This window comes from Centropristis striata, chromosome 13 (genome assembly GCF_030273125.1).
Source record: "Centropristis striata isolate RG_2023a ecotype Rhode Island chromosome 13, C.striata_1.0, whole genome shotgun sequence".
Classification (NCBI taxonomy): domain Eukaryota; kingdom Metazoa; phylum Chordata; class Actinopteri; order Perciformes; family Serranidae; genus Centropristis; species Centropristis striata.
In genome coordinates, this window is record NC_081529.1 from 34,228,277 (window position 1) to 34,244,243 (window position 15,967).

General features: G+C 42.3%; 1 protein-coding gene across 1 annotated transcript; it reads right to left on the bottom strand.

Annotated features, from left to right (window-relative positions):
* Window positions 1–134: 134 nt before the first annotated feature.
* On the bottom strand, window positions 135–11,693 carry LOC131984066 (sterile alpha motif domain-containing protein 9-like). Its single transcript, XM_059348934.1, has 2 exons — window positions 11,628–11,693; window positions 135–7,585 (listed from the first exon to the last, which is right to left on the bottom strand). The coding sequence occupies exons 1-2, from the start codon at window positions 11,629–11,631 to the stop codon at window positions 2,997–2,999; spliced, it is 4,593 nt and encodes a 1,530-aa protein (XP_059204917.1). The 5' UTR covers window positions 11,632–11,693; the 3' UTR covers window positions 135–2,996.
* Between the last annotated feature and the right edge of the window lie 4,274 nt (window positions 11,694–15,967).

Consider the following 15,967-nt stretch of genomic DNA (forward strand, 5'->3'; position numbering starts at 1 on the left):
GTGGATGCATTGTTGGATTGGTAACCAGTGGAGTTTCTGGAGGACAGGGGTTATGTGGTCATGGGAGGGTTCTGGATGTACTAGAGTTTGTTGAGTAATTGGGAGGGAATGCCATACAATATGCTGTTACAGTAGTCTAGTCTGGAGGTGATAAAGGCGTGGATCAGTGTTTCTGCGGCGGGGAAGGAGAGTGATGGACGGAGATAGGCAATGTTCTCCAGGTGGAAAAAGGCAGTTCTGGTGAAGTTGTCAGTGGTTTTCATGACGTCTGATTTGTCACAGTTAAGTTTCAGAAAGTTTGTTTGCATCCATGTTTTGATATCAGTAAGGCAGTTGGTGAGGGTGAAGTGAGTGGCAGTAGTGATGGTTTTGGTGGAGATGTAGAGCTGGACGTCATCAGCGTAGCAGTGGAAACTGAGACCATGGTGACGTATGAGATTACCAAGGGGGAGCAAGTAGAGGATGAAGAGGAAAGGACCAAGCACTGAACCCTGGGGGACGCCTTGGGACAGGGGAGCGGTGGAGAAAGAGCAGTTGTTGATATTGATGAATTGTTGTCTGTTTGTAAGATAGGATGTTAGCCAGGAGAGGGCGGAACCAGTGATGTGGAGGCTGGATTCCAGGCGGGAGAGAAGGATGTTGTGGTTTATGGTATCGAAGGCTGCAGTGAGGTCGAGGAGGACGAGGATGTTAAGATGGCCGGAGTCAGAGGAGAGGAGGAGGTCGTTAGTGACTTTTAGAAGGGCAGTTTCTGTGCTGTGTTTTGACCGGAAACCAGGTTGAAATGGTTCAAACAGATTGTGGGTGTTGAGGTGGGCTTTGAGTTGGGTGGCGACCACTCGTTCGAGTATTTTTGACAGGAAGGGAAGGTTGGAGATGGGTCTGAAGTTTGCCATTATGTCCGGGTCTAGTCCAGGTTTCTTCAGGATGGGGCTGACAGCAGCCAGTTTGGGCTGAGGGGGTGGTGGTTAAGCAGTTGGGGAGGGCAGGAGGGTAGGGGAGGTGGTCAGGTTAGTGTAGATGGTGTCAATTTTTATTTGAAAAAATGACAGGAAGGAGTTGCACTTGTCGTCTGTAAATGAGCCTGATGTGTTGTCGCTGGGTTTGAGAAGTTTGTTGATGGTTGAGAAGAGAGCCTTTGGGTTGGAGGAGCCAGAATGTATGAGTTCGGAGTAGTAAGTGGACCGAGGCTGAGAGAGCGGAGGGGGAGATGGATTTAAGGTTTCTGAATGATATGGTATGCTTGTCCTTTGGGATGGGGATTGGGGTGTAAATGTCAATAGTGATTGCCAGGTGAGATGTTGAGGTTGAAGCTGGAGAGGTGATTTACAGTGAGACCAGTGGAGCAAACCAAATCCAAAGTGTGGCCATGGCTGCGGGCGGGGAAGTTGATGTGCTGGGTGAAGTTAAAGCATTGAAGGAGTTCCAGGAATTCTGTGGCGTGTCTGCAGTCTGTGTTGTTGATGTGGATGCGGCCATGAGGAGAATGAAGGGTGAGATGGCACTTAGGTGAGTGAGAAATTCTGAGAATTCAGGGAGAAAGGAGGGATTTGGCTTGGGTGGGCAGTAGATGATGGCAGTGTCCAGAGGAGTGGCCAGAGACCAGAGTTTAAAAGCCAGGTGTTCAAAAGAAGGGTCGGGAGGAATGGAGATGGTGATTGTTTTAATGTCCTTCCTGTAGACTGAAGCAACACCACCTCCCCTCCCCTCAAGATGAGGTTTGTCCATATAAGTGTATCCTGTGGGTGTGGTTTGGTTGAAGGGGAATTATTCAATGGGTTTTTGCCAGGTTTCAGTGAGGCAGAGGATGTCCAGGTTATTGTCCATTATGAATTAATTCAGGGTGGGGCCTTTATTGTTGAGTGAGCGGGTTCAGCAAAGCCATTTTCAGGTGACATTGCTTTGTGATTGGATGATGATGGCTTGAAGGAGGGGATGGAATGATCCAGCCGGAGAGGGCTAGCACAGAGCTAGCGGTAGCGTGTGACCGGGTGCCGGGTGAACAGGAATAGAGAAGCAGCAATAACCCCAGGACTGCACAGGGGATAATCCACAGCATAGCCACAGCAGCACACCAGCAGTCCGAAGTGTAGTAGATGGACCCTGGAAGTGCTGCTGGCCTGCACGCCCGCACAGAGAGTGGCGATCTACCCGGTGTAGTGGAAGTGGTCAGCGGAGAGAAACCAGCCAGATGGTGCGGCGGGGCTGACCAAACCGGAACAGAAGAGTCACTGCGGGACAAACAGGTGGGCTTGTGGAGGCGATTAGACTGGCAGAAATGTCAGCGTTGATCCAGAAGCCAGACCAATGCTGCTGCGCTGGTGAGGCTATCCCGGTAGTCCTGGAGCTAGCAAAGCAGGTAGAATGTATAATCCAGAGACGCTAATCCAGGTGTGCTGGTTAAACAATGATAATGATGACAGGGAGTCATTAACGGAGAGGTTAGAAAATCCGGTTTTGCCAGATCAGTGAAGCGCCGAAGGTCAAAGAATAGCGTCAGTTGTTTTAGTTACCAGATACGGAGCGGCAGCCAAAACGTGCCAGCATCCGCCATCTTGGTCCTCATGAGTGACATTACCTATAGGTCTATACATGAACTCAATGTTCCCATCTGAGAAACACTGAGCTATAGAGTAGCAAATTCAGCTACATTGTGATTACTCTGGGCACAAGAGTGAATCCTGTCATAGTCCATGTCCATATACACAAAAACTGGTTCTCAATGTTTTAGACACATTTACATAAGCATATATGAGTATAGAAAAATAAAGTGCAAAATATATTTACCAAACTATATTACATCTTACAGAACAATGCAATAAAATACCAAGTGCTTCAACATTTTTTGTTTTCATTAAGAAGCATTGTGTGTTTTGAATTGACGTTTCCTCTTTTTCTAATCTGTTCTTGTTTCCTGGTATTGGGGTGGACACTAGGCCCACGTTTCAGAAAGTCCACATACAGCTGTATGTGACGGGATCATTGTGTGGAGAAAACTATTTTTTCACAATGATGTTGCAGGCAACGGGGCCTCTGTATGTGAACCCAAGGTAGAACGTGATGTGTTCATTACTGTGAGGCACTGAAGGTACATGAAGAGGCAGGATATTGAACTTCTTCTTGCGAGGGCCGTCAAGGTACACCACTCCATCTTCAGTCCATCCAGACACTTGTTTCAGCATCGTAGCAATCTCAGGCTTTTTCCATGCATCACCCGTGAACCACTTCATGCGCTTCTCAGAGACTGACAAAACCTTTGTGACTTTTTCAAACTTTTTCTTGTGGACGTATTTATCCAATCCATTCCCACTGCCCAGGAAAAAATGGGTGTAAAGCCTTCTCCTCCGCTGGGGAATATCCTTCATCTTGGTCCAGTAGCCCTTTTCCAGGTGTTCAACAGCTGATTGCACAATTTCATATTTGGTTTCTTTCTCAAGGTTTGTGTCATGATCATCTGGCCAGAAAAGCAGGGTAAGCAGGAACAGGGCACTTGGTAAACATTTCCTTTTGTCAGTTGGGAACTGGTGACAGAGTACCTGTAGATCTTTCACAGGAGCTACCTCTTGATTCTGTGGTGACAAGCAGTTCAGAGTCAGGTGGGCCGTTATGTAATTGACAATATCTCTTTGACTAAATTTGGCCCTTTTGGGATTGCTGGGGTAGAGAGAAAGGATGGTCTCTAGGAGGCGTACTGCATCCCTCTGGTCAGACAGCTTGGAGAGGATAGATGTTATGTTACCCCCGCCAAGATGATAGATGATCATGCGTTTCTGGAAAGGAGTCAGATTGGCTGGGATTGACTGCCCTTGAAGTGCAGTGGAATATGTTTCACTGAAGTACTTCCCATACTCTGAAGACTTTTTTGCGAGCCATATCAGTGGATGGCTTATCTTCTCCTCAGGACGTTCAGGCGTCTTTTCTCCATCTGCACCGATGTCTGTCTGGAAGTAACTAAGGTCTTCTGAAATCCATTCCAAAGCATCTTGCATTGTTTGATGAAGTTTTTTCACTCTGCCATGAAATGGTTCCCATGCATCTTTTACATCCTCAGGAATGTAATCGGTTAAAAGGTACGTCACACACTCCGAGTGACCATTGGCTCTGTTTGCAAACACTTGTGATGAAGAGATCAGTTTGAGCAGGCTGCATCCAACTTCGACTTCAGAAAAAAAACCTGAACTGTTAAGGTTTTCCATATCTGCGTTAGCTGCTTTCTCACATGCTTGAAAACACTCAATGGCTTTCAGTGCAGTCTCCATAGCATTTGCTATATTTTGGGCTGTCTTTGGTACATTTTCCAAAGCTTTGCATTTAGCTTGGAACCATTTTCTGTACACCTGGCCTTTTGTGTCCAGTATGTATGAGTTGTTGGGCTGCTGTTTAGCAGCTGTCTCTGCCCAGTACTTTGCCTCTTCAAACTTCTCATAAGTGTAATGCAGACGAGCAAGTTGTTGTGCAAAGAATGGATCTTCATGGAAATGGTGAAATGCTTCCTTGAGTAACTCCATTGCTTTGTCTGGACTTTTCTCCTTTTCGCACACATGCTCAATCAGAGGGGAGAAAAAACTATCATATTTGTCACCTTTGCTTATTCTGGATCGCCTTATGAAAAGAGCTCTCAGAAATGAGAGATAGTCTTCTCTTCCAAATCTGTGTTCAAAAAGCACATTTTCACAGAGCAATTTCAGTGCCAAACTGCTTTGGGTCTCTTGGTTTCCCAAAAGTTGTTGGAGAATTTCCTTTGCAACGAGTGGATGGATGATTCTGATTGATTCAATGTGCGTCTTGTCATCTCTGAGGTGCAAGAAGACTAGTTTAGCCTGATCACTGAGTGATTTCTCAAAGTCATGCTGTCGAAACCTTTCCATGTAAATGGTTAAAGCAAGGAAGGCTTCACAATGGGACTGAGAGATGAAGGAGTTTTGAACATAAGTGTTCAGCAGTGCTACGTATTGAATGAGGTGAGTGACAAGAGACTGCCGGTCAATGCCTTGGAGCAAATGTTCAACAAACTGTTGAACATATTTCTCATCGAATCCTTCACTCATCAGAACAAATGTCAGGATGAATCCAGCCTCATATCGTTCTTCAAGTGCCTCTCGTTTTCCAGCAAACTTTCTCCTCTCTTGATCGGACAGTTTGTGAGTGACAGACACATTCTGTAATGGAGACTCCTTGCATCTCTTCTCTGGATCATGGGATCGTCTGCAGGTCAACAAAATGAAACACAGAGTTCCATATTGGATTTTTTTGGTGTTAATGGCAACCTCTAGTTCGTTTTTGAGATCATCGAGGTATTCTCTGTCAGAGTCTTCTATAAGGAGAAGCACGGGGAGGCATGTCTGTGGGTCTTTTTCTTCATATTCTCTTAGTTCCACTGCATGTTGTGCAACAATAGCAGCTGAGTATGACGGCTTCACAACTGCACACCTTAGATCTTTCCTGTTGTTCCACAGCACTTGTCTTGCCACAGTGCTTCCACCACTTCCTGGATGATGGTAGATGTTTATACTGTTCACCGGAGTTTGATCGGAATTCCATTTCAAAGTTTCAGAGAGAAGCTTGGAAACATCTTGATAAGCATCTCTTTCAATGACGTCTCCAACATACTTGTGTTCAGCAAGCCAAAAATTCAACCAGCTTACTCTCCCACCCCGGTAGAACTGCTTTTCAATGTTTGCTTTCTCCTCATCGATGAAGTCTTTGCTTGTTTCATCACAATGGTCAACTGTCAGAATCTCCAAGGTGAAAAGCTGTTCCTCTTCCTGTGTTTCAAGAAGACATGTCCCTTTCACAAAGACTGGCAAGTTTTTGCTGGCACATGCGTTTACAGGTTGTATTTGCTGCAGAGTTGAATTTATATGACTCATTTTCATCCCAACAACACTGGAATTGTTCACAGTTTCTGGTCCACATGACCCCTCTGCAAAGCTCTGCCACTTCTGGAAGTTGTTTTGAGATTCACAGATGCAGATGATGTCTTCGTGGCCTTCCATGTCTGTGAAAAACTCATTGAATGTGTGCAAGAGTGGTTTCTCAACTGGTGATGTAAGAAGAAAAATGACCTGGAAAGTCCCTTTTGGCAAGATTTGTTTACAGATCATAGACACAGATTCCCGCAGTAAAGTCATTTTTGTCTTGATCCAAGTCATCTCATCACACGGAGGCTCATTTCCCTTGAAGTCAGTACGGCCATTACAAAAGATCCAACTAGTTAGATCAAACAGATGCAAGTGGCTTATGAATTCTTTGATGCTCATGTCCCCGGATATCTTATAGCTCTGCAGGGAATGCATGTTTGCAGCATGATGCTCAAGGTATTTACTGCAAAGACCCGATATCTTTGAGTCTGGGTCAAAGTCAAACACACAGAATGTGTTCAAGTTGAGCAGCCAATCAATGTTGCAAAGGTGGTCAGGTTCAAATTTGTTTGTGACAAGTATGAACCATTTGTCCTTTTCGATGAATTTCTTCCCACTAGCCATTAGCATTTTGAGTTTCCTTCCAAGGTCTTGGCAGAAGTCTGGGGCAATGAGGAACTGATTTTTCTCTGCTTCTTGTCTTTGAGCGTCCCGATCTTTGACTCGCTGGTAAAAATCACCTAGGTCTTTGTCTATCACTGGTTCCGTTTTTGTGCCCACCCTCCGCAGAATTTTTTCCTTCTCATATTCTACTTTGTTAGATGACTCATTGAAGTTTGGCAGACGAACAGCATACACCTTGCTACTAACAGTGCTTACTGAAGGCACTATGTCAACCTCTACCACATACCTCTTTTCTGTGCTTTCTCGATCCATAACCTCAATGAACCTTGGTGGACGCACACACTGACGTACATGCTCACTGTTGGCAGAGATACTCTTTTCAATGTAGTCCAAAGCATCGACATAAATGTCTTTCTCTTTTACAGGGATACCAACAATCTCACCATGCACATATCCTTTATCTTCCTTGCTATCCATCACACCAAAGTGTATTGTGCCATTTGTTCTGATGTTCATACAACCAGTTGCAAATTTAAGAACCTCATGGGCAAACTTAGCTTGGAGTCTGGTGCGATCCAGTGCAGCAGCTGTAGATAGAGACTTATATTCATGGCATGGGGATGTCAGATTAAAAGCACCTGATTCAGGTTGCAGGACTCTGTGCTTTACATATATGAAGTCAACTCCTTCCTTTTCAAATGGCCGTGGTCTACAATCTTCCTTTGAAGTCAACACACATTGTGCCTGAGCTTTTTTGTCACATGCAAGAGGACCTTCAGTTGTTGTAGGAAGACTTTGAATTGATTTCTGATCACTGTTTTTCTTGTCCTCAGTCTTGTCACTTGTAAACTTTTTCTTCTCTTGAGACTTTTGCTTCGAGTTGATGAGCTCATCCCTCTTCTGAATGATAAAATGAGCAGGCCCTGGTTTCAGGCCAATCTCGGTCTTCAAAAAGTCCTTATTGAGTGTAAGAAGAGTTTTTCCATCTACTTCTACCTCATAAAACTTTTCTATGTCCCGCTCCTTTACTTCAATAGACCTTAGCCAGGTGCTAACCTGAGATTCAGTCCAATTTTTGGGTGACTGCTCAAGTTCTTCAGCTGTAAAGAGAGAAACACACAAAAAAACAATGTTAACAGAATCACAGATGAACTGTTCCACCCCTCAGGCATATGGTAAATGGACTGCACTTATAAAGCGCTTTTCTAGTCTTTGCGACCACTCAAATCGAACCACCGAGTTTCCAATCATTGGGCAACCATTCTACCAACTGAGTCACAGCCAACCAATTTGTAAAGGCCCCCCACACACCACCCTGACGGGACCCAACGCCAACGAGCTCTTGTCCAACGATTTTGCCGCCTCTCATCGGACAGTCGGGTGAAAAAAAGCAGTGAAACACACCGCCACAACAACTGCCGACTACACAGCAGCCTGTATGTTCTGCGCTTGCGCGAGATGCAATAAGTCTCCCTAACAATGGGTGGCACTAGTCTCGTGACTGTAATCCAAAACATGAAAACAGGAAATGACGTAACAGAGAAACCATAGACGTAACCATGGAGATTAAAAACAAAGTGCACACAGCATTAAGCTTGTTATTAGTTTTGAGAAGACGTTTTGGAAAACAAAGCTTCGCTGCAAAATGGTCCTTCCGGCTGAGCTGATGGTCACGTTGTCTGCTCTTGCCTGAAGATGTGGCAGCAGGGAAAAAGTAAGGAGAAACCGCACAAAGTGGGTGAAGTTGTGGATTCAACAGCGGCAGGCGCAAGGAGCGTATCCAAATTTGTGTCGGGAACTGGCAATGGATGAACCGGCTGATTTTCATAATTTCGCATGGATATTCCCTGCCCAGTTTCAGATGTTGGACAGTCGGGCCGGTGTGTTCCTGGCTTAACATAACTGTAAGGTAGTCGCTTCTTACAAAGTCAGCAAACCGCCTTATCTTTATCAATTTGGCCATTGATAGAGCAAAATCCAAAATGCCTCCATGCAGTGAAGCTGAGATGCTTTGGTTTTGAAATCATCCAAGTTTTCTCTACTGTTCTTTGCACTCTACATACAGTAATAAAATATAACTAGGCCTGCAAGCAGGACTGAATGGGACCAAGCAGAGTGGAGCCGTCGGGGGAGGCGCCGTCGGCTCAGTCCCTATGCGTACCAAATTGCGTGTCTCCTACTACTGTGCTCGTGGTAGGTGTAAAACATGTTACTTCCTGTAGCCAGCGGGGGGCGCTATGACTGTGTGTCAATATTGGCATGTGGGTGTGTTCAGGGCTGGACCCTCATCACGTGTGAGAAATTTGGGAAAGATCGTACAATGTATGGTCAAGTTATACAGTCTTGTGTGTTAAGGCGAGACGCCACATTTTGCTGTCATGCCACGCCCACATAGTGTGGCGGCCTTGTGATGCTACTGAGCAAGTTTGAAAGCAACCGGGTTAAATCTGTAGGAGGAGTTCGTTAAAGTATGCGACGTGGAAATTGGCAAAAAACTGCAGGAAACGCCATCTTCGATTGAAAATGGATGACTTCCTGTACGTTTTAGGGTATGGGTTCAGGAGACTTTTTGGTGCGTTTCCACATGATTCATATATGTACCAAATTTTGTGTGTCTACGTGAAACCTACTGCTTGCGCTAGGTGTAAAGCATGTTACTTCCTGTAGCCAGTGGGGGCGCTATGACTGTGTGTCAATATTGACATCTGGGTGTGTTCAGGGCTGGACCCTTATCACGTGTGTGAAATTTGGGACAGATTGGATAATGTATGGTCAAGTTATACAGCCTCGTGTTGTGTGGCGGGATGCCATTTTTTGCCGCCATGTCACGCACACATAGTGTGACGGTGAGTAAAGCTTTTGATAACTTTTGATCCCAAAGGCCTTTTGATGGTACTGACCAAGTTTGAAGTCAATGAGGTTAAATCTGTAGGAGTTCGTTAAAATATGAAAAATGGTCATTTTATGAAAGGGGGTGTGGATAAAGCATAAGGGGTGGTGCTTTATGAAATATTGTTATTTAGAAGTGTTAAGGGCTGGACTCTGATAAAGCACGAGAAGTGTGGACCAGATGGGACAAAGTATGGAAAGGTTATAACGATGTTGTGTTTTGTGGCGAGACGGCATATTTCGCAACCAATGAAATACGTAAATTTTTGACACGATTGAATTTTGGTGCGAGTTTGGAGAGTTTTTGAATATGAGGCCTAAAAAGCCGATTCATTTGCCGTTATAATAATAGACGGACCAATTACTATTGCGGTCCCTAATAATTCCAAGGCTGGGCATTTGCAAGAAACCTGCCAACTCGAACATCTATAACGTTAACGATCAATTAATCGATTCACTACGCATACACAGGTTAAATAAAAGATATTAGATGGTACTGTGCAAAAGCCTGTTTTGATAACGGACCTTTTTATTTTGAAACGACAATAAGAGACTTGATCCTGTCGATCGTAAAACTAAATCAAGTCAGAAACTGTAAAGATAATGTCAAGGAGTTCAATGTCTTATGTTTTAACACCCTTTAACAACTGAACGCGTGTTTCAGTTCAGTGAGTACTGATACGCAGTCATAGATAAAATAAAAAAATATACAGATTGATTAAAAATACCACGCGATCGACCAAATTCTTAACAACCATTAGTTGATCATCGATTAATTATTCCCATCCCTAATAGTTACAATATGACAGTTTGGTTAAGCTACTGAAATAGCATTACTTGAATGACTTGACTCAAAAAGTTTGAGTCAAGTCATTCACATGTTTTGTTATTTAACAGTTACAGTTATTTTGTTAATAATAACCCTGTTTTTTTTCATTGAATAATAGTGAATTTATGTTTCTGTAAAACAATACATTCGTCTCTGGCTCTCATCGGAGGCGGTTACACTTTTATCTCCCTCCCTTATCTCTCCTGCTTCGCTCCTCTCGTCTCGTATTGTCTAGTGTCTTATACTTTGAGAGACTCTCTCTGCACTGCTCTCCAAACTAAAAAACATGGATTTGATCAACTGGTCTCTCAGCGCAATTGACACCATCTTCTCGATGAGAAGCCTGGGTTTGGGGGAGCCCACCTGTCCTGCCGGGACGTTTGTAGCTGGTTACACGATGGACGTGTGGGAGAGGTGGCATGTCGTGAGCCTGGCAGCTCTTTCCGTGGAGGATATTGAAGATCTCTATCTATTCTGAACCATGATAACAGGTCTTTTGCTGATTGGATTAGGCATTGCTCTGGTTTATCGAGATACACAGAAAACGGTGACAGCTGTCCAAAGCTCCATAAGGCTGCCCGAGATGATTGAAGCGATGGGCAGAGCTGTTGGCAGACCGCACTTTGAATAAAATCTCGGAGAGATTGACGGCCCTGGAAAAGCGACTGGATCGATCTGGAGACCAGTATGGACAAGATGGTTAGCCATGGAAATTGCATGCTGCCACTACGTTTGGACAGGTTGGTGGGTTGGTGGGTAATTCCGTTGTCCTAGTACTTGTTACTGATTCTGATTCTAATGGCATGACAGTGTCTGGATAGGGTAAACTTTACAGTGCATGTGTCAATAAAAAAATAAATAATGTCTACTGATTCTTAAATACAAAGTTTTGATCAGTCAGGAATTAGCATAATTTTAAACAAAACACAAGGACCCTTATTCTCCTTTACAATAATTCCCTACATATTTACAATAAGGTAAGCCAAAAATCCCCCACAAGCTTCCTACTACTCCCTGCTGGGTGGTTAATCTATGGAAAGCCCTTTTGTCAGCAAACAAATCTTCAGTGGGATACCTACAAATTCCACTGCATTACCTTTAAGAATAACTGCGAAAAATTCAAAAACAATCATTTGACTCATTGATATTACATAAAATACTTATTAATTAACAATTAAAATTAAAATTTCTGTTTTATGTGTGTGTGGATTGTAGAGCCAAATTAATATTTGATGTATTAACACTCCAAAAAAAAAAGTGGCACTGCACAACTTGGCTCAATTGCAAACACTATACCTTGATTGTTCCCCTTTTTTTGTAAGTTCCTTTGGATAAAAGTGCTGCTAAATGACTAAATGTAAAATGTAAACTATCAGACTGGAACTACAACCCTTGTACTGAAAAAGACTTGTCTCTCCACTCACCCATGATTTTCTTTTTCCTTTCGTCACATTATCAGGTTTAGTGTTTACCATCATTATCTTCCATCTGCAAAAGAAAACAATAAATAGTTACTTTCAACCCATGGACCACTTGCACAATGTAGTGTGACGTATATCAATTGTATGATCTTCACATCACTTTACTTCCTGTCCAGCATACAGTAACATTATCTCCACTGATCTATCGCCTCCAGTGATCACATTACAGTGATTTTTATCTTTAAGTTGGCTACTTTACTTTTCAAACGTAGCTTTATACGTTTGTTTATTATAATGTGTTTTTATGATTTTTATAGTCACCTTAAAATACTAAGGTTTGCCAGTCAGCCTGCCTATCTGACTACTAAACTGAAGAAATGCTCAATCTAACTAACTCAAAGTTAGATTTATCTTGTCAACCTTTTATGACACTATAATCATTGTTTCCCACTTTGTAGCATTTGTTTTGTAGTGTGTCATGTGTTGTCAAAGTGGTGAAGATCTTATCCGAACATTCTTGTCTTTTGTCTATTTGCAGGTATTTGCTTAAGTTGCAGTCAGGCGGCAAAATCCGTGTCTGAGCATGGAGGCCAACCAGGAAGTGCCTTAAGCCTGCAATCCACAGAAAATTCCAGTAGGGGGCGCTAAGTTTGGCTGCAAAAAAAATCTGCCCATTCATTTCAGTGCAAAATTTGAAAACTTCTGACTTGATTTATTACCTCAGAAAAATTTAGTCACCGTGACTACGTCCATTTTTTATATACAGTCTTTGGTTGCAATGTGTTGAGCTCTCAGAGCGCAGAAGGAAACTGCAGAGTCAGGTGATTAATGAATTACCCTATGAGTTTATTGCCAAGAGTGAGGCCTTTCACATAAAGATAGGGTGTAGCCAGGTACCAATAAGGTTTCACATCTTAGGCAATCAAAGTATTAATAGCAGCCATTGGCTGGAAATGGATTGGATTCAAGTTAAACAGGCATAGCAAGTATTTATCAAGGGGAAACCATCATGTTTCCAAGTGAAAATGATGCATTGTTTTCCTCCCTAACAGACACGTGACTGTCCCATTTTACATTAAGGTGCTATCTGAGGAAGGAAAAGGTTCTTTAAGTGTTTGAAGGTCCATACTGTTAACACACACAAAAAATAGAATGCGTTTGGGGCTGATCCTTATAAGACAAAAAATACAAATGTGTGTTTTTCCCCAATATGCTGTTATTCATTTATTCATTCATTATCCTCAGCCACACTGGCGTAGCCAGAAAAAAGACATTGGGTGTGCACCAGCAATACTGGGTGTGCCAAATTTATTACACCTCCACAAACATTCAAAAGAATGTGTGTGTCTCTGGAATACAACATTATCAACACAACAACAACAACAACATATCCACACATTCTCTTCAGTAATAGTCAACAGTTAGTTCACAGCAGGTCTAAACATTCACTTGTGACGTGCTCTCAAATAAATCGATAATGCTACCTGTACACCAGAAGACTTTGAAAAGATTTGGAAAAGACTCCTGGAAAACTATCAGCTCACACCTGCTCACATCTAAAGACAAGTGTTTAGAGTTTTTAGTCTCACACTGAGATTCTACAAAGACTGTCAATCTTTCAGGGTCACTATGCTCAAGACTACAACTAGATTCTTTTAGCATTTTTTACCTACCATGCATTTTTTTTCCTCATCATGTTCTAAGTAAAAACTGACTAAATGGAGGAGAAGCAGCTTTTGGCTCCAGGTGCTCTAGTGTGTGACTCAGTGGTTTGTGTTGGAAACAACAACAACAATAAAAAGATGAATAGACGCCACAAAATGCCCCTCACAAAGTTTTTCTGACATGAAAAGTTGACTATTTTACAGTAAACAAAATAGATATAAGGAAGAATAAAGGAAAGGAAAATTTATAAATGAATTCATGATATACATTTATGCCCTATTTAATTATGTGTTTAATTGAATATTTATATTTATCAGCTCTTTCAACTCTCATTTAGTTAATCATATATTAATTATCGATTATTTATTACTTATTTATGTATAGGCCTACATTTATGTATACATTTATTTAAACATTTTTACTGGGTCTCCTTACTGTTCTCTTTACTAAGAAACAACGCCCCCAAAATCCCGCTTGTGGCTGTAAATATATGACATCACTATATTTGTATTGAGGACTGAGCTTAATAACATTATTGTGATGTTCCTTTTTCCTGTGGAAGTGGTTTTACTGGCCGGTCTGGAACCGGGGACCTTTTCCCCGCTAATATATTGGTTGTTGATTGTGTTACATCACTGAGACTTGCGCCAAACCCAAGACTAGGAACAGACTGATATGAAACAGAGCAGATTACTACCTTACACTTAACCATGGAGATGACGGGAGCACGTTGTGACTCTAGTAAAACTCCTAGATTTACTAAAGACTTTCATTTTTTAGTCTGGGACTGAGGAAATCGTTTGGTGTAAACCCAGCATAACAAAATAATAGAAAAGCACACCGCAAAAACACAACACACACACAGACATTGCGTGCCCAATGAGATGAACATAGTGAAATATAACATTCATGCACTTACTCATGCACGGAGCCATAACGTATCCACATTACGTGTGATCAAAAACACTATTTAACCATCTGAACACATTGGGCTTAGCACCAGAGTAAATTGCAAATTGGCAAATTGCGTCAGACGCAGGCAGCAGGGAGGCAGCAGCCTTCATTATTCCATAAGAGTCACTCTGAAAACTGTTGTTCAGTTCGACCAGCTGTCGGTCAAGTATCATAATCCACAAGGAGTGCAAATCAGAATCACTCCTGATGGGTTCACACCTGCCCAGGTGTCGCAACGCATCATCTGACGGCAATTTTTTGGGTGTGCCAGCTGCCTCTGTGGGTGGCACCGGCACACCCGTGGCTACGCCAATGCTCAGCCACTTATCCGCACTCGGGGTCTGTATGCAATCTCCCATTGCATTTATCATTGTTTAATGTTAATGGATTTGTCTAGTTAAACCGCTAAAGCGATTGAAATGTTCCCAAAAGACCAAGCACAATAATCTCATATAAGAGTAAAAGCAAACATTCATGCATTTTAGAAAGACCCTTTTTATTAAATGTGGGTCTTGCTCGACATTTCCTCACTTAAAGGCATTCAGACCAACTCATTTGTTTATTCCCGCTTTTTTATGGGCCCATACTTTTCCCAAGCATAGAGGCACAAATAATGTTCTGAACCCACGTAATAAAAAAACGAGCCCACGAAGCTGTGATGGATAATTTATCTCCGCCCATAAGCAGTGCTATGAATACAGCAAAAACCATTACATTAGCAAAGAAGACCACAATTACACTCACCTTGAATTAATATCGATAGAAATCAGGCGTTGACAGCGGTGTTACAGGATGAGGTCCAACGCAGAACTGCTGAAACTTCTCTCTCAACTTTTTCTGCTGGGCTGGCTGCACCCACTGCGCATGTGCAACTCACTAAGTTTCGTTTTTGAGGAAACACAACACAGGGTGCGTCCCATGTCGTCTATTTCTGCTTTTTTTGTGAAGGGCACCCTGAAAGTATTTTTCATTTATTTTGGTCTTGCCCTTTTTCGTCTAAGTTCTGGAAAGATATTTGTAACTTCCTTTTTTTTTCAATTGAACCTAATTTGTCCCTTTGTTTTGAAAATATACTGTTTGGTTTCACTGACTTCCCATACACAAAAAAAAATCAATATTACATTATAAATCTAATTATACTATTGGCAAAATATCACATACATAAATCTCGATACACAAAAAAAAATCCCCTCTTTTCTATATTTATAAGTGAAACCAAGCAGTATATTAATTCTATTAAAGACTCTACTAATTTGAAAGCTGCTAAAACTCTGAATATTTGTAATTTTTATAATATTTTTGTATGACAACCTCTTTATGATTTATTGAAACCCCCTGGCGACGTTCTGATGTATTTTTTTGTATTACACCCCACCCAACTGCCTTAATAAAGTTTATTAAAAAATAAATAAATAAAAAAAATAAAAATGTCGTCTATTTCTCATCCCTGCATCCCTCACTTGCGCCGTTCACTTGCGTCTTAGTCCCGCCCACCGGGGATGCATGGAGAGACGCAAGTGAGGGAAGCGAGGAGAGGGGAAACGATTTAAGACAAATGGGACGTCCTTCCCTCCGGAGCGTCACGTGAAGCGACGTCCGTTTCTAATGACGGCTGCAGCGGATCGAGCGGATCACAGCTGGATCAGCTGTCAGTCGCTTTAACAGCTGGAGACATGCACTAATAATAATAATAATAATAATAATAAGTGTTTTCTCTGTTTAAC